The sequence below is a fragment of the Vidua chalybeata genome, chromosome 1 (genome assembly GCF_026979565.1).
Source record: "Vidua chalybeata isolate OUT-0048 chromosome 1, bVidCha1 merged haplotype, whole genome shotgun sequence".
Classification (NCBI taxonomy): domain Eukaryota; kingdom Metazoa; phylum Chordata; class Aves; order Passeriformes; family Viduidae; genus Vidua; species Vidua chalybeata.
Genome location: NC_071530.1, coordinates 147720927 through 147739619, shown reverse-complemented (window position 1 = coordinate 147739619; position 18693 = coordinate 147720927). Strand labels below are relative to the sequence as shown.

Here is an 18693-nt window from a genome sequence, read left to right as displayed (position 1 = left end):
GGTCACTGTGGCTTTGGGATGCCTTGTGAATGCCAAGTGGGGATTATTATTTTAATCATCATAGTGTTATCACAGTACCTATATGATGTGACCCAGGGACTCACAGGCAGCTTCCTGCACAAACAGCACCACAGCAGCCTTTGCTCCAGAGGATTTAGAGTCCAAAAATAACATAGGAGATTGAAAAGGGATAAAGTCAGATGGATGAGGAAGGGGAAATGATGAGACAGTGTTGGTCAGCAGAACAGACAGTCATCTCATCATTATCATTCTCTGTCATTAAAATGAATCCTCTCCTTTTCATAAAGGTTATTATGAGAAGTGTCTCCTTGTGCTGTACATAAATCCATTTATTTTGAAATGCACTAATTTCCTTCACAGTGTGGTGTGACAAGCCAATATTTCATATTTCTATTTTGAAAAAAAAGGAAGGTGAGGAAGGTTATCATGGCAATAAGGATTTTTTTTTCCACCTTCACCATTGCTGACTTGTAATCACAAGGTAAAACCTGCCAGGAGCCTTCTCCTTTTGCATTTGCTGTTTGACAGAACCCATCACAATTCACATTTGCTCATGCTTAAGCCCACATACAGCAACACAATCCAGCCCCTGAAGTCTCCAGGGCAAGTTGCACACCCCACATCCATGTGCTTTGTGCTTGACAGGCTCATTGGTGCTTACTTTGCATGAGTTTTATTCTAAGAAGAAAAAGGGCTGCATTCTGAACTGGAAAAACAGGGGACAAAATTCTGAAAGTAAAGGTTAAACTAAGAGTTAAAACCACATCAGAAGTGTGCACTAAAAAGTTCTGTATCATGAGCTGTCATTTCAACTGCCCTGATCTAAAAGGAAAAAGGGACAGTTTGACAGAATATCACAAGAGATAAGTGAAAGAGACATAAATTGAACCTGTAAATAAAGGCAAAGGAGAACCCCTGTAGCTGTCTGTTGGTTGTAATCTTGGATTTGAGCAGTATGACCACCTGCATTGTTTCCCTGTTCATCACCCATCACAGCATTTCCACTCTCAACACCTCTTATAAACCATGTGACACCACAACACCCATGGAACACACCTCCTGCCCCTGCCATAATTGTCCCTTTTCATCTTATCCCAGGGACTCTGCGTAGCTTATTAATAAGGCAACTACGGTGCCTGCAACCTGCTTTTCTAAAATACTTTGTTCTTCCTTGTCACTTTTGGGAGTCCTGCTGCTAAAATGAAATTTCCCAGTTCCAGTGTATCTGTAAATGAATGCTCTGGGAAAGAGGTGTTGGGGAAAGGTCTGCTAGTGTCTGTCTCATTTCTGTCCTAAGGGTCCCAAAGGAAATAAAGGAGAAGCAGGCAGCCCAGGACTCCCTGGCTTTATAGGCCCCCGAGGACCACCTGTAAGTATGTCTGGGGATGGATTAGATCCTCTCTTTACCTGCTTTTAAAGGTTAGACAGGAAGATGGGACATGGTCATCTTCAGTTAGGTAAAAAAAAAAAAGCATAAGCAGGATATCTAACAAGTCCAGAAGCCATATAATTTTACTTGCAAAAAAAAAAAAAAAAAAAAAAAAAAAAAGACTGCAAAAATAGCATTTTTCATATGGATGAGCAACCATAATCTCATGTATGGAGCTGGTACCTGCCAGTCAGCCCTGATGATGTGTGCATTAATCAGACTGTTTCAATAGTCTTCTTAATACAGGTATGGTATTTAAGTTCTCAGACTACACCTCTGCATGAACTTTAGATGGAACTAAATAGGGAAATTGTGAGTGATGATAATAATACAGGTATTTCTGATATTTGCTATTGTGAGGGAAGTTCCTTTGTTGCCAGCAACAGAGGTATATTGCAATTAAAACATTCATATATCACCCAAAGTGATCTAAAATAATAAATAATAAACCTATACCCATGACAGTATCACAGCCTCAGAATCCAATATCTTTAGACCTTTCAAGGTGAGTAGAAGATGTTAAATTCCACTGGAAGGACGGAAAAAGTGAATGCTAGGTAATTTTTTTTGTTTCTAGATTTCTTGTGACAAAAAAAGATAATTTAAAATATTTTTGTGTGTCTCTAGCAGAGCTGAATCTTCCAGAGGATGGTTCTTTTTTTCTTCTGTATTTTTTAATATTTAATTTTATAATTTGAAAGGGAGCTTTTGGATGCAAAGAGAAGAAAGAAATACTTCTCTGGACAATTAATTTTAAGCAGCAAACATAGTGCCCATTTAAAACTGAAGTGGGCCTAAGGAAAACTCAAGTGAGTTTAAATGCAGCCTAATTTGGATCACACATCTCTGATTAGTTCCATTCCTCATGGATACATGTATGGATGCTAACACAGCTGAAGATGTTATGTTTCCAGGGAAAAATATCACCTGCATGCATGTGATAGATATGATCATGTGTGTTGGCTGCAAACAGACTTAGAAAGATTATTTTTTTTCTATACATTACATGGGAAAGTGGCCAGAATTTCAACAACAAATAGTTTAATGTTCATTTTGCTTTATCTGAAGTTCAGGACTGCAGTGATATTTTAAAAATAGTTTTAAATTATATTATAAATACTAAAATGGAAAATATACTGTCTAATTATCACATTAAAATGCAAAGAAAATAATTTAAAGAGATATTTATAAATAATTCTACAAGAGCACTTATTCAAATTAAGATTATTTAATATAGTTCTGAAAGACAGGTGAGCTCTTAGGCTTAAAATTCCTTAAACCTCTGTATGTGTTTTTCCAGTTGGTGTAATACAAGATGGTACTTCTACTGACAAAATTTACTTCATTTACATCTTCAGACAGTTATGGGTGTAATGCTGGTGCTCCTTAAATTAAACAAGACCAGATAAAGTATATGAAGCTTTGGGAAATGTTGGTAAGAAAAAGGAACAAAATGTATGGAAAGCAAGAACACACTTCCAGTGAAACATCTGCCCTCAGCTGGTTACTTCCTGTTATTTATGTTTACATGGGATGCAAATTCACTAAGAGATGCTTCCCAAGTAACAGGATGTGTCTATCCAGGAATGACCAATAGCAGTAGGATAAGGATAGAGCATGCAAACCTGCTACTGTGTAGAAGAAAACTTGTGTTGTTAAAACAAAGTAATACTTGTGGTTATTAGGTAGAGCCTTTCTTCCAAGTCCTCTAGTGTGATGCTAAATCCATTTTCTCTGTGTGTTAGGGAGAACCAGGAGAGAAAGGTCCTCCTGGAAAAGAGGTAAGTTAAATTCAGAATTGTTTCAATCTAAGACTGGTGTCACAGGGAAAAAATCATCAAGGGTGTTACCAGGGTTGCAACAAATTGGGTTTTTTTTCATAGAATGGTTTAGGTTGGATGGGATCTTAAATATAATCTATTTCCACCCATCCTGCCCAGGGCAGGGACACCTTCCACTAGACCAGGTTGCTCAGAACCCCATTCAACCTGATTTTGAATCGTTCCAGAGATGGGACATTCACAATTTCTCTGGACAGGCTGTTCCAGTGCCTCACCACCCTCACAGTGAAAAATTCCTACCAAGTATCACCCTCTCTGTTTGTGAAGCCATTTACTTCTTGTCCTATCACTACAGTCCCTGACAAAGAAGTTCATCCCCATTTTTCTTATAAACTCCCTTTTAGTACTGGAAGGGATTTGAAGGTATCCCCAGAACCTTCTCTCCTTCAGGCTGAACAACTCCAGCTCTCTCAGCCTGAATCCACAGAAGAGGTGCTCCAGCCCTCTGGGCATCTGTGTGGCCTCATCTGAGCTTGCTCTAACAGTTCATGGCCTTGCTTATATTCTGGCACCACAAGTGGACACAGCACTCCAGGTGGGGTCTCACCAAAGGGGTGTGAAGGGAGAGAATTACCCTCTTACCCTCTTCAACCTGCTTGTCATGTGGTTAGGGTTTTGTTGTTGTTTTTGTTTGTGGTTTTGTTTGTTTGTTTGTTCTTTGGGATTTTTTGGGGGGGGCTTTTTTTTTTGTTTAGTTTTTTTGTTGTTTTTTTTTTGTTTTGGTTTTTTGTTTGTTTGTTTTTGTTTTGGTTTTTTTGGTTTTTTTTTTTCCTTTAATTGTTGATAACTGAGAGCAAAAGAAAAAGCTCTCTCTCCATGTGGGGTTGTCATGGAAATAAATTTTCCTGGGGTCACAGGAATCATTACAAAGGCCTATGTTTCGTTATTTACGCTTATTATGGATGGTTCTTTTATGTTTACCTTTTTTGCAGGGCACACCAGGGAAACAGGGTGCAATTGGCTCCAAAGGAGAGAGGGTAAGTTGGAGAGCATTACCAGTTATTTCATAATGTTGAAATAGAGAGAGCTATTTTGAGATAGGCCTGGGGGCAGAGGTCATTCAAAAGTGAAGCCAGTGCTTCCCAGTCTTCCAGGTCTCTCTTTAATCATTCTCCATCAGAACAATTTGTGGTTCATTTGTAGTGCACCAGATGTTGCACTCAGCAACTTTACCAGCTCAGCTGTAAGTGTTTCTCTGTGTTTGGAAATCAGAAGTTTGCTTCTTATTTTGTGGTGGTAATGTCCTCCTCTTCACTTAGGGCGAGCCTGGCATCAAAGGTGAAAAAGGCCTTCAAGGAGAAAAGGGTCCTCCAGGTGATCCCGGGATACCTGGTCATAAGGGCCATCCGGGACTGATGGGTCCCCACGGACCTCCAGGAGACACTGGGCACGTTGGACCTCCCGGTCCTCCGGGACAGCCAGGATTTCCAGGACCAAGGGTAAGGTTGCCAGAGAAAGGCTTTGTCCAGTAATTTTGCTGCCACGGGGATCAGAAAAGTGCCTCAGAGTACCTTGAGGCTGACAGAAATGGGAGCAGGAGAGTTTTTTTAACAGGGAGGCAGGGCTTTTAGTTCTTGATACCCATAAAGGGGAGCCATAGCACATCTCAGGGAATCATGGAATCATAGAGTGGTTTGGGTTAGAAGAAACCTTAAAGACCATTTAGTTCCATCCCCTTGCCATGGACAGGGACACCTTCCACTAGACCAGGTTGCTCCAAGCTGTGTCCAACCTGGCCTTGGACACTTCCACGTGTGGAAGTTGGGAAAGGCTTGTGGGGTTGTTGACTTGCACTTCAGGAGAGCTAAATAATCCAGACCCGTAATCAGTGTGGCCAGTTGCTGGTACCTTTTACCCTAAATGCCTAAATCAGGTGCTGTGATGGTGGCCATGACACTGGAGTGTAAAAAAAGATTTTTTTATGAGGGCAATAATGTGTAGCACTTCATACAGAGGACTAACACCTTTCTCTGCTGCTGGTTGTTATGAAAGACAAAATGCTGAGCCGTGGAAAGGTCACTGCTCTATTCCTGGAAATTCTGTAGTCAGCTCATCAGAATTCATGAAATACTATTTTTGTTTAATATTCTCCCTCTTTTTTTTTCCTCCCCCCTGTTGGGAAACATCCTCACTATTGAGAATGCCTGAGGGTGGTTTATGTTGCAGAATGAGAAAAACTACCAACAGCAGTGAAGCCAATGTGCCCATCCTGAGGATGAATTGGAGATCATCTCAGAGGAGAATAAATGGAGAATAATCTCTGATGTAAAAACTGACTAAATTTTAGATAAAGCATTTCTTCGTGTGTGAAATCAAGTGATGATTGTGGAAACTTAATTTAACTAATAAGGTTAAAACTTGAAAAGATAATTTGTAAGCCTTTAAAGTATGCTCCACAATTATGTTTGCTTAGTGAGATATACACTAGCAGCCATCAAAAATGCTTAGTACTTAATGATAAAATTGTTTCTTTTGTCACCAGCGACACATCTTTTTCTCATGCAAAATTTGTGTCAGGAAGGAGGCAGTAAGTAGACCAACTCTGTATTTATCAGCAATGCTATTGATAAAAATTGAAATGTCACTTAGCTATTTAATAAGATCTCATTTTTTAATGAAGAATAACTTCTGATTCAGAAGCGCTCACTAGGTTTTTATAAACATAGAGAACACAAACTGCATCCTTGTATGTTAAAAGAGTAAGTGTGAGGGAAAAGCAACACTTTTGCAAGCAGTTGATGCACAAAAGAATGCAGTCTTTGGGTTGACCAGAAGTATTTTCAAAACTGACAAAAATGCAAAGAACGATTTTAGCCAAAAGAAATGAAAAATGTATTTCAAGTGGAATATCTCATCTTCTGATTTATAAAAGAAAATACTTGATCTTGCTGTTTGAAAATGGTTTATTGTTTAAAGGTAGCTACAATTTTCTTTTGACTTCTTGCAAAGGCAAGAGCCTGGCAACCCTAAAACCTGTTTTTTTATTATTATTTACTTGGAAAGCCACAATCTAAAAAATTCTTCCACCTATCAAAAATGCTTTCATAATTTTTTTAGTTGCATCATCCAGAGTTGTAGTTCACATTACTTTGAGTTTTTACAGCTATTACAGCTGTACAACAGCAACAGCACAAAAGAACTAAGAGAGAGGATGAAAGATACTGTACCTTGGGAGCTGGGTAGGGGGCCAAGGCCAGATAGCCACATCCTCTGTCTCCCTTCAACAGCCTGAAATCAGACAAAATCTTGTACTGGAAGAATAAGTATCATATACATTAACTGGCTTCTGTTACCTGAGATAAGGCCTTTTGGCAGGGCATACATCCAGTATGAGTGTTCTAATGTGGGTGTTTTCAGGAAGTCCAGATAGCCAGCGTTAGAACCTTTGGGGCACATGTACATCTCTCTGCAAGGAAACGTGCCATGATGAAAAAGAACTTAGGAAATCCACTGTGATCTGGTAGGGGAGAGATGTCTCCTCATGTGATTTCTACAACTTGTCCTATGAGTGCTTAAGAAGGAGATTTTCATAAGGATGGTGACAGGAACAGTGCTGCAACTAGTGCCCTCAGTCCAGGTTCCCTGCCTAAACCACTGAGCCAATGGTTTGCTAGAAGGCTGAAAACTGAGAAAGCCTTTGACTCTGTCCCCACAGCACAGTCCTGGAAAAGCCATCAGCCCAGGGCTTGGACAGGGGCACTCTTGGCTGGGTTAAGAACTGTCAGGATGGCTGTGCCCAGAGAGTGGAGGGAAATGGAGCTACAACGAGTTGGCGTCTGGTCACTAACGGTGTCCCCTGAGCCCAGTCCCATTCAGTGTGTCCTGCTGATGTAGGCAAGGGCATTGAGGGTACCCTCAGTAGTAAATTTGTGATGACACCACGGTGCGTGGGAGTGTCTGGAGGGTAGGAAGGCTCTGTTCGGGGGATGTAGACAGACTGGATGGATGATGTAAGGCCAGTGGAACAAGGTGCAAGAAGAGACAGGCCTTGATGCTGCCCTTGTGTCCCAACAAGGCCCTGCAGTGCCCTAGGCTGAGGGCAGAGTGGCTGGAAAGCTGCCCAGTAGGAAGGGTCCTGGGATTGCTGGCCAAACATGAGCCAGTGTGTGCCCAGTTGGCCAAGGAGGCCAGCAGTCTCCTTAGTGTGGCCAGTAGGACCAGAGCTGTCCCCCTGTGGTGGCTGTGCCTCTGTGCTGGGCACTGGGAAAGCCACACCTCGAGTGCTGTGTGCAGATGTGTGGTACTGTTAAGATGCAATTAGTGAGAGATGCCTCTGCCTGAATTACGGTGCCAAGGAGACCATCTACCAAAGTTAACAATGGGAATTTTATTTAACAATGAATGTAGGTTAGAGAGATAGAAAGGGATAGAAAAGAGGAGGGCGAGATGAAAAGAAGGGGAAAAGAGAGGGTGAGGGAGAGATCAAGCAGATGACAATCCAAGCACTTGGCTCTAGCAGCCTCCTGACAGTCCTTCCTCACCCTGTGCTTCTCTGTGCTGGGGGTCCCAGTGGTTTTTTTTGGAGGTGTTGCTGTTCCAGGATCAACACTTTTCTCCATTCCATATTAGGGGTATCCAGGGAGGCATTCTCCTATTTTCCATGTGAAAGGAGGATGGGCATACCTTCCTATCCTACAATGCTGAGGCCCAAGGAGAATTTACCAGCTCTTAATGCAGCCTGAGGGATGCACCCCTTAATGCAGACTGGGCCTAGAATCAACTTCTGTGGGATTCTACATGGCAGCACTGTCACCCTTCATCAGCAAGTTCTCCTTGATGAGGCTGCCTTGCTGCTGGCTTGGGGGTGAGGGACTGGGGCTGGCAGCAGGACCCACCTTTGGCAACTTGTCGCCTAAGGGTGAGCAGTCATCTTTGGGGCTCTGCCTAATGCTGGCACTGAGCTCACTCCTCTGGCTGCCCCCTGAAGCAGCTGAAGGAGAAAAGCCGTCGCAGAGCCTGCCGGGCCGCCTTGGTGATGGAGCACCATCGCCGTGGGGCCAAGGACTGTGGGACTGGGGTTATGCCAGCAGTGGAAGCAGGGACCTGGTGTACTTGGGGCTCAGCAGGCACCAGGCAAGCCACAGCCATCACAAAAGCCCCAGAGGGCTTTTCTTGGAGAAGGGCAGCCTGGGCACATCGAGCCTCCAGGCCCTCTGTGTCAACCTCCTCCGCAGTTTCAGCTGGCGAGGCACAAACTGCAAACATCTTCGAGTCTTCCGGCAGTGCCATGTGGAAAGGCTCACTGTGCCCCTCGTCGCAGGGATCGCTGTCCAGGGGAGAAGCTGCTGGCTCTGCTCCATCCTCCTGCAGTGGTGGGGACAGCATGCTCTCTGGATCACTGTCCCCCTCTCCTGCAGTGTCTCTGTCAGGAAGCTCTTCTTCCTCCCACTTTGCCAGTAGCTGGTCTATCCGAGTGTCCCTGGATGGTGCATCCTTGTTAAAGAGAGACCACAGCTCTTCAAACAGGTCTGGAGGCACGAGCTGTGCGTAGTTTTTGGTCTCTCCTATACAGTCTTTTGTCCCGCTGCAAAGGCTGTGCTCTACCAAGGGGCTTTATGCATCCAGGGAGGAGAGGATGTCTTCCTCCAACTTCTCCAGCTCCTCTGCTGAGATAGTCAGGGGATACTTTGAAGCATCCTCAGGCCCCGTGCACAGCAGCTTGCTGTGTGTGGTTTGCTCAGGCAGCTGATGAATTCCCCTCTTCTCACAGGAGCTTCCAGATGAGGGAGAAGCTGAGAAGCATGAGGTTTCTTCAGGCTCTGACATGGGGAAATGTCACCGTTGAGGCAGGACGGGAACAGAGAGACTCCAGTTCAAAAGGCGAGAGGAACTGAACTCATCTGATTTATTTCAAATGCATCGCTCTTTTTATAGAGAACGTAGTACAGACCAATTTCATTGGTCTTAAAGTAAAAACATCTCACACCATTGGTGCTCTGTGAATGACGCACGGTGGCAGAACGTATCTATAAGCAATGTGAACAACAAGAAAGATGGTGAATTATTTACATTCCTTTGAAACTCTTTCCCAGGCCCAGCCTGGTAGAAACCTTTCCTTTTCTCTCTGACTGAACGGAGAATATCCATAAGGAAAAGCTCATTGTGCCCCTCATCCCAGTGATCTTTGTCCAGGTCAGAAGTTGCTGCCTCAGACTCTGACACTTTGAGAGGGGGAAGGGATGCACCCTGTGGGTTGTTGTCCCTGTCTCCTGAAGCCTCTGTTTCTGGGAGCGCTTCCTCTTCCCACTTTTCCTCTGGCCCTTTTGGAGAAGTCTCCCAGCACTGTGAGTTGCCAAACTTCTGCTCTGGCAACTGGGAAGTAGAAAAGAGCTCAGAGGAGTTTCCAGTGTCTGTGGTAGAGTCTTTGTTCAAGCTGGAAGATCTGTGCATCCCCTGGGTCTCTGCATCTACCTCTTGGCAGAGACTTGACTGCTCCTGAGTGCTGGTGGACTTGGTGGACCTTTCTTCATACAAACAAGGGGTGAGGCCTCTAAATGAGACTCTGTAGGTTTTGCCACCCTGCTCTTCCTGCACGTCAGTGAGCTTCTCTCGGTGTGCTCCAGGTGGTTCCAAGCAGACTGGGTCCCTGTGAGGAGCGGCGTGCCACCTGCACATCACAGGGGTGGCAGGTGATGGCCCTGCCTTGCCGCTGACCCTCGCCAGAGCCTTTCAGCTGAGCTGTCTGGGGAAGGTGTTTCTGTGCCCTGTCAGCAGCCATAGTGCCCCATGGAGAAGGTGACACTAGGTCTCGGTGGCTGCTGGCTATGGCACCGGCAGACCACGCTCTGCCTCTGGGAGAAGACCCAGAGGCTGCTGGCGCTGCTGGCAGAGGGGACAGCTTGATCCGTGCCGAGGCTGCTCTTGGCAGCTGAGGGCTGAGCTGGCAGGCAAGTGTCACTGGTAATGGAGGGCCGTGGAGAGGTGGCAAGTCTGACACGGACAATCTTTGTGGCCGTGTGACTGTGTCACTGTGGGGCAGTGAGTGCCCTCCCTCCAGGCTGTCCTCCTGTTTTCTGAGTCCTTTGGGTCCCTATGCTGTGTCCTGTCTGGGGACCAGTCTGTCCTCTTGGAGGGGCATGATGGTCACCTACGTGACCTCTGCTGCTGCCTGCAGTGGCCTCTGAGGCACCTGTGGGAAGCAGGGGGAGGCACGCAATGCAGCTGTGTGGGCACGCTGTCCCTCCTCATGGTGGTGAGCTCAGCTCTGGCCCCAAGGCAGGTGCTGCCCCAAGGCAGGTGGTGGCCCAGGCTGGGCTGGGTTCCCAGCTGCACTCGCAGTCTCTGGGCCATTCCTTCACCCAGGCTGTCCTGGCACCAGCTCCTCCCCAGTGCACGGCCTGGAGCCAGGCCTGGCTCATGGTCTCTGCCCCCAGCCCTCCACCAGGTCCCACTACAGCCTTTCCCTCCAGTCCTATCCCTCACCTATCGCCTCTTGGACGGCAGAGGCTGCCCCTCACGGGATGGGCAGTGGGCGTTCGCCTCTTGTCTCTTGGACATCTTGGCGGTGCTCTGACGAACACTGGCCAAGGGCCCCCTGCAGAGCTGCTTCCTCCTGAGGAGCTGCTGCCTCATGAGAGAACTGCTGCCTCCTCAGAGAACCGCTCTCCTGGGAGTGACAACACAAGATGCTTGGCCCTACAAGAGCCCTCCGGGTCACCACACAGACCCGTGTCACAATGGCCTCTGGGCATGATGCAGCCGCGGATCACAAAGGCCTGGTGGGCACAGCCACCCTTTGTCACGGAAAGACATGGAGATGTCCTTGGTCACAAAGGCCTGCTTTAGGCCTTTGCCTTTTGACTTTTGCTATGCTTTTCCCTCTCCCAATGATCTGTTGCTCTCCCTTTTCCCACCTTGTATGTTCCTCTCCTACACATCCGCCAAAGAAGCCCTGTGCTCTGCCAAACTGCTTTTCCCACCCAGCCCCACCCAGTGTGTCCCAACACTTGGCCCCCACCTCATGTAGAAAGAGAATCAGGAAGGCAAAAGCTCCGTTAGCACTTCATCTGGCCACTACTGTAAAAGACAATTAAAAGTGTTTGTTTACAAAGATTAACAAAAAAGGAGGGCCAAGGAAAATCTCCATTCTTTATTGGATGTGCAGCGGAAATATGGTTATGAAGGATGAGGAACAGGCTGAGCTACTGAATGCCTTCTTTGCCTCAGTCTTCAACAGGCAGATCAATTCTGCAGAGGACAAGCAGTCCCCTGAACTGGCAGACAGAGACGAGGAGCAGATGAGACCCCCTGTAATCCTGGTGGAAGTCATTAGTGACCTGCAGAGCCACTGAGACACTGACAAATCTATGGGATTGGCTGGTAGTCCCCCAAGAGTGCTCACAAGCTGGCGGAAGAGCTCACTAAGCTGTTCTCCATCCTTTATTATCAGTCCTGACCAGTTACATGGTCCCACATGGCTGGAGGTGCCAGTGTGACACCCATGCCCATATGGGCTGCCCAGAGGACGAGGGGAACTGCAGGCCTGTCAGCCTGATCTCAGGGCCCAGCAAGATTCTGTAGCAGATCATCATGAGGGGGATCACACAGCCCAGAGAGGATGAGCAAGGGATCAGGCCCAGTCAATGTGGGTATAGTAAAGGCAGGTCCTGTCTGAGCAACATGATACCCTTTGAGGTGTTTGTGACCCACCTCAGGGCTGAGGGAGAAGTTGTACATGGAGTTTTTCTGGACTTGAGCAGAGCCTTTGACTCCATCTCCCACAGCACAGTCCTGGAAAAGCCATCAGTCCAGGGCTTGGGCAGGGGCACTCTTTGCTGGGTTAAGAACTGTCAGGATGGCTGTGTCCAGAGAGTGGCTGTGAATGGAGCTGCAGTGAGTTGGTGTGTGGTCACTAGTGGTGACCCCTGTGCCCTGTGGTGTTCAGTTCCCAACAAAGCCCTACAGTGCCCCAGGCTGGTAGCAGAGTGGTTGGAATATTGCCCAGCAGGAAAGTTCCTGGGGTTGCCGGCTGACATCAGCCCAATGTGAGTTGGCATGTGTCCATGTGGGCAAGGACGAAGGTGGCCTCCTGGCCTTCTGTGTCTGCATTATTGTGGCCAGCAGGACCAGGGAGGTGATTACCCCTCTGTGCTGGGCACTGGGGAGACCACATGTTATATTCTATTTCCAGTTATATTCTGGCCCCTAAGTTCAGGAATGACATTGAGGTTCTGGAGCAGTTCCAGAGAAGGAAACAGAGATGGTGAAAATCTGGAGCCCAGCTCCTGTGAAGACTGAGGGTGCTGGTGTTGTTCACCTTGGAGAAAGGGAGGCTCAGGGGAGATTTTATTGCTCTATAATGGCCTAAGTGGAGGATCTATCCACATGGGGTTTGATCTCTTCCCCCAGACAGCTCGTGATAGGGCAAGAGGACATAGTCTCAAACTGTGCCAGGGACGTTTATTTTGGACACTATGAAGAATTTCTTCACAGAAGGGATAATTAGATGCTGGAATGGGCTGTCCACAGAAGTGGTGGAGTCACTGGAGATGTTTAAGGAAAGACTGGACGTGTCACTCAGTGCCATGGTGACATGGCGACATGGTGACATGGTGGTGTTCAGTCAAAGGCTGGACTTTATGATCTCAGAGGTCTTTTCCAGCCCAGCTGATTCTTCGATTGTTTGGAGTCCCTCTACATTCCTCTTTTAGGCAGACCCTGCAGCCCTGTATGTGCTGTGGGTGATGGCATGGCATGTGCTGAGCCCTTTGTGGAGGTCTTAGTTTGCACATCATAGAACCACAGAGTGTTTTGGGTTGAAGGGACTCTTAAAGATCATCTACTTCCAACTCCCCACCCAGCACAGGCAAGGATGCCACCCACTAGGTGAGATTGCTCCAAAGCCCATCCAGCTTGCCTTGAACACTGTCAGGGATGGGGCAGCTGCAGTTTCTCAGGGCAACCCATTCCAGTGCCTCTCCACCCTCACAGTAAAGAATTTCTTCCAAACATCTAATCTAAATCCTTCCTCTTTTAGTTTAAAACTGTTCCCCCTTGTCCTATAACTATCTGATCCCTTTACTGTGGTTATCTAGTCTCATCACTGTGATTCTGACTCTTTAGGGAGAACCCCCATCTCTAGAGACTTTGAGGAGACTCATCCAAGAGGAGTTATCCAAGCAGCTAGATGGTAAGTAGTCAGTACCAGGAAGCCAGAAGATGGATCTGAGAGTATGAAAGATGCTTTCCATAGCTGTGCTGGCGCCTGAACCTCTCCTGCTTAAGGAAGGTAGTACTACAGCAAGCTTGCTTGGAAGATGTGTAAAATGAAATGTGCTTTACAGTTCCCCAGGCTTTGATTTTTCCAGCAATAGCACAGAAAGTAATCAGAGTAGATAGTAAACTTTCTTTTGAGGTACCAACTGGAGAAGAAATGTTCATGATTTTTGCCTATGACTTTTCATACTCATCAGTAAAAGAAGAGGGGCTGGAGGGGATATGGGCTGCTGTTTCTCTCTGAGAATTGCAGACCACTATTGAGCCCATTGACAGTGAGATGCAGAGCTGTAGTTCTTCTCACACAGTTCTTGACACAGCTGACACACAGGTGCAGGCATTTTGTTCCATGCTAAAGATCACAGGTAAATGGGGTGATTATTTCACAGATTTTATTTACACTCTCAGTCTTCAATATCCACACCAGTTGGAAAGCATTTAAGATCAATGAAGAGAAGATAGAACACTCTTCTCCCTCTATTCTGTAGAATGTTTATGTGATGCTGAATGTTTTATGAGCTCCCAAGGTTGCTGTCATAGTGTAACCTCAGCCAGCAGCCAAGGCCCACGCACTGCTCACTCACTCCCCCACCAGCAGGATCAGGGAGAGAATCAGAAGAGTAAAAGCTGGAAAACTCATTGGTTGAGATAAAGACCATTGGTTGAGATAATAGGGAAAGCAAAAGCTGCACCCAGAAGCAAAACAAAGCAAGGAATTAACTCTCTGCTTCTCATGGGCAGGCAGGTGTTCTGCCATCTCAGGGAGAGCAGGGCCCCATCACAGGTAAGGGTTACTTGGGAAGACAAACAACATCACTGGAAATGCTCCCCCCTTTCTCCTTCCTCCCCTCACTTTATACACTGAGCATGATGTCATGTGGTCTGGAATATCTCTCTGGTCAGTTTGGGTCACCTGTTCTGGCTGTGTCTCTTCTGAACCTCCCCTGTACCCACAATTTCCGACCCAATATAGCCATACAGAAAGCAGAAAAGGCCTTGGCTCTGTGTGGGCCCTGCTCAGCAATAACAAAAACATCTCTGTATTATCAACACAAATCCAAAACACAGCTCCATACCAGCCACCATGAAGAAAATTAACTCCACCCCAGCCAACACCAGCATGGTTGTTCAAGGTCTTAGCACTGAAATGGCAGGCAGTGTGTGCCTGTCTGGAACAGCCTGGAACAAGGAAAGCTTTCTCCCTGCAGACCAGCCATGTAGCATCTCTGCGTCACAGAAGCAGTAGGAAAAGGCTCTCCTTTTCAGAGCAGCAGTGGTCCTAGTTGAACAGGGATCCATGATCTGCACAACTAAAGGAAGGGACATTTCAGATTCCTGGAGGACAATGAGCAAAGGATGAGGGAAAAGTTTATGATAAAGTATGAAATTTAGGAGAAATTTAAGGCCACCAAGAAATGATATTTAAATTATTTAGAGAAGATCAAGGAGTCACAATCATGGATTATGGGGGGACAAAAAATGTGTGGCCCTGGAAAATTGATCTGTGACAGTACTTGGACTTTACTGGGCCCCTGGTTCTGGCTCTCCATTTCTTGGAGCTTAGTCCTTCTAGTCTAACAAACTCATTTCCCTCTCTTTGCAGCAAAGTTATCCTATATCCTGGCTCACATACAGCCTGCACAGGTAAAAGCATCCCATGGCAGACCAGGACCTCCTGGTCCCCCTGGGAAGGAAGGACTCCCAGGAAGAACTGGCCCTCCGGGAGAGCCTGGCCGGCCTGGACAGACTGGGTCTGAAGGGCCACCTGGACCAATTGGTCCCAAAGGTAAGTGAAATTTGGTGCGTTGGGGCAGTCCAATAAAAGGATGTGTCCACTTGACTTTGGCATCCATCTTTCCTTTTAGTAGCTTACAAATTGTCCTCAAAATGCAGGTGTTGGAAGCCACCTCAGTCTGTTGAACCAGATGTGTTAACTATGACCAGCAATTGCTGGTGTGTTGCACCTCTGGCCAGAACTAGAGTGGGGCAATTCTTCATTCCCATTTAATGTCGTCTCTCAGAGGATTTGCCACAATTAGGAACTGTTTTTACCAAATATATTGGCTTCAGTGTGGATGGAAGACCTATAGTAGTGTTTAGTTCTGTAGACCACACTCATCACTTCATATTTTTTCTTTCCCTCTCTACAGGAGAAAGAGGAGCAAAGGGTGAGAAAGGAGACACTGGCATTGGTCAACGAGGGGAAATGGGTCCCCCAGGAATTCCAGGTGTGTTATTCAGAACACCCCACAAAACACATCACTTAGAACCACTACCAGGACACAGGTTTCTGCTGTACTAGAGAGGTGATCAGGATGACATAAAAAAACATACACGATTTCTGTAGGATGTGGCCCAAAGGGAAGAACTATATCATTAACATCATATCTGGCCACCTTTATTTCTCAGCCTGATGAATGAGTACAATGAATCATCTCAGTTACAGCTGAGTTAATTGACCTTTGGGTCAAATCCAAAGTGAACCTTTAATTATTAGAATGCACTGTGAAGTGTTTTCTCTGTCCTTGGCAGAGTCTTCCTGTGACCAAGCTGAACCCAGAGGTTTAGGCAGCTTCAGAGATAATAAAAGGTCATATTGAACACCTGTGCCTTGGGGATACAGCTTCTGCTTTACTATTACTGACAAAGCAGCAGCAAGTACAGTTTGTCTGCAGTCTGAAATTAGGAACCATTGATAAGTTTTGCCTTCACTGCTTTCTTGGGGAAGCCCTCATAACTCCATTGTCTGCATCTGGCAGACAGGCCTTGCATTGCCTTCAAATAGCAATGTGCCTACTATGTTCTGCACCAGTGAGTTTTCTCCCCAGGCTGGCTCTTGCCTCCACTTTCCCATTCCCACCTCCTCTCTGTGAGGACAGTATGTCATTAGTTGTCTCATGCAGCTCCACAACTTCAGCATGGAGGTATAAGAAGAGCAGCCATATCGGAGCTGAGCATCCCAAGGTTGCTATAGGGAGTGAAAATCTTTATTTCAGAGGAGACACTCTGGTTATATCCTTGAGATACATCCTAGCCAAATCCAAACCTATGGAAGCTGCTGTCTATATCCCAGTTTGGCAGCAAAGGCATCTCCTGTGATGCTACAGTGCTGAGTACTTCATGCTGGGCGTGTCACTCTGGTGACACTCACCAGGGTGTTTTGTTTCTCTTGCAGGCCTCCCAGGGGAGCCTGGTTATGCCAAAGATGGGATGCCAGGACCTCCTGGCCCTCAAGGTGAAGCTGGTGTGCCAGGTCTGGCAGGTCCCCAGGGACCCCCGGGAGCCACTGGACAGTGTGACCCCTCTCAGTGTGCTTACTATGCAAGCCTGGCTGCCCGGCCCTCCAATGTCAAAGGGCCATAGCATGCAGGGAGCACCCCCAGACTTGTTTTGAAAACTTGAATTCCTCACACCTGCCAAGAGCTCTCCAATGTCTTCAGCTGCGTTTCTTTCGCGGGAGGCCTTCTAAAGCCAACAAATGCTGCCGGTCGGTCAGATTATTTTTATGAATTATAATTATTATTATTATTATCTTTGATGTGATATGTGAACTTATTTTTTGTTTTCTCTAACATCAGGGCATATTAAAATGCTAAAAATAAGTGGTTTTTTTCCTCTTTTGAAAAGCATATAATAGCAATGTGTTGTGGGACTGTTTATGCAAAACCATTCCAATGCCAAATTTTTTATCTGCTATCTGACTAATTCTTTCCAAAGCTTTATTCCTCACCCTTTCAACTGAAATCAAATCCTGCAGCCTGGGGCATTAACTGTGACATACAGGCATAGGATTGTTGGTGCTATTTGCCATCCACATGGCAGGGAGGAAGATGAAGTCATACCAAAGCTGGAAAAGGTGTCTCCAGTACATCCAACTCCCAGTGGACAATTTTGAACAGCTAGTATGTGCTTTCCAGAAGATCTCTGTTAAATTTAATATTCTTCTGCTAATGAATGAATCAATATTCTATAGGAGCTACTTTTTCATGGAGTCATGTGGGATTTCATAGTAAAGGCCTAAAGGTTCAACACAGAAGATCTAAACCTCTCTGTACTAGAGCGTTTTTTTCCAAGAAATGGAGCTCACTTACCTCTGTCAGGGAGAGGCATTTACAAGGTTATCCTCTGTCAGGTCAAGGATGCCAAATCCCCTGTGCACTGTCAGAACATGCACAGCTCCCTACTACTGCTTCACCCCAAAATAAGCCAGAGCAGCATAGAAAGTCCCCTGGTATTAAAAACTCAGGAAGCCAACTGTGACCCAATTCACTGTTTTAGTTGATCCATTATGACAATAACTTGGCAAGTTGTGTTACTTAGAGGGCTGGTACATAGTGCAGCCTGGTCTAGGAGACTGTTAATCTCTGATGAAAGAATGAGAGCAAAGAGATGTTCAGAAACATGGGGGATATTGTGTTTTGAGTGTGAAAGCAACAAGCCAGACAGTGGCCATTTTCTACCTTTCAGATAATTGCCAAAATCAACCTGAGAATGCAAAGACAAAGTAAAAAGGGGATGGAATCTGAAAAGACCTTCACAGTAGGCAATTTGTGAGCTTAACCCTCTGACCAAGCCATGCCCACCCACTAAGTGCAGATCTGAGAAGTGATCAGGCCTCGGATATGTGCCAGCCAGCAAAGCAGCTGCATTTTCAAACCTCTTCTGCACAAAGCAGTTTGTAGTGAGAGATGGGAATAATGGACCTGACACAGGCACTAAGTGCTGAATGTGTTTGGGAATCTGGTCTGCTCTTCTGGAGACAAAAAAGAGGCACCCTGCCCTGCTAACACATTCTCCATATGGCACGGTGCTTCCAAACTGGCCAGCCCAAGCAGAAGCCACAGCTGTTGATAACCAGCCCAGAATCATACCCTGAGGCTAAAGTGCAGAGATCAGCATTTGCCAGTCTTAGAGTCTTTTCCCACCCAGTAGCAGATAAAATTTACCTCTGCTTTACTGAAAAATGAAATTAAATAACAAGTTCAAATGCCAGGGTTAAACAAAGTCTGTACTGTGTAGCTCTTAATGGTGCTATTTTTTGCTATTTCCTATGCAAATAAACTCTTTGATTTGATTTTACTGTGTTTCTTGCTATGGAAAGACCAATCAAAGTGAAAATACCATGAAGTGAAAAGCTTACCACTTTTAAGTAACTCTCAATGGTATATCTGTTACTGTATTGCATCT

At 46.0% G+C, this 18693-nt stretch overlaps 1 protein-coding gene across 1 annotated transcript in view; it reads left to right on the top strand.

Annotated features, from left to right (window-relative positions):
• COL22A1 (collagen type XXII alpha 1 chain) overlaps positions 1-18580 on the top strand; it is a 198468-nt gene extending 179888 nt beyond the window's left edge. The window contains exons 55-62 of the mRNA XM_053944725.1: positions 1319-1390; positions 3196-3231; positions 4224-4268; positions 4551-4730; positions 13354-13420; positions 15110-15292; positions 15657-15734; positions 16682-18580. Coding sequence (XP_053800700.1) covers positions 1319-1390; positions 3196-3231; positions 4224-4268; positions 4551-4730; positions 13354-13420; positions 15110-15292; positions 15657-15734; positions 16682-16869 — 849 coding nt within the window. The 3' untranslated portion in view covers positions 16870-18580. The remainder of the gene's footprint in view (positions 1-1318; positions 1391-3195; positions 3232-4223; positions 4269-4550; positions 4731-13353; positions 13421-15109; positions 15293-15656; positions 15735-16681) is intronic.
• The last annotated feature ends 113 nt before the right edge of the window (positions 18581-18693 follow it).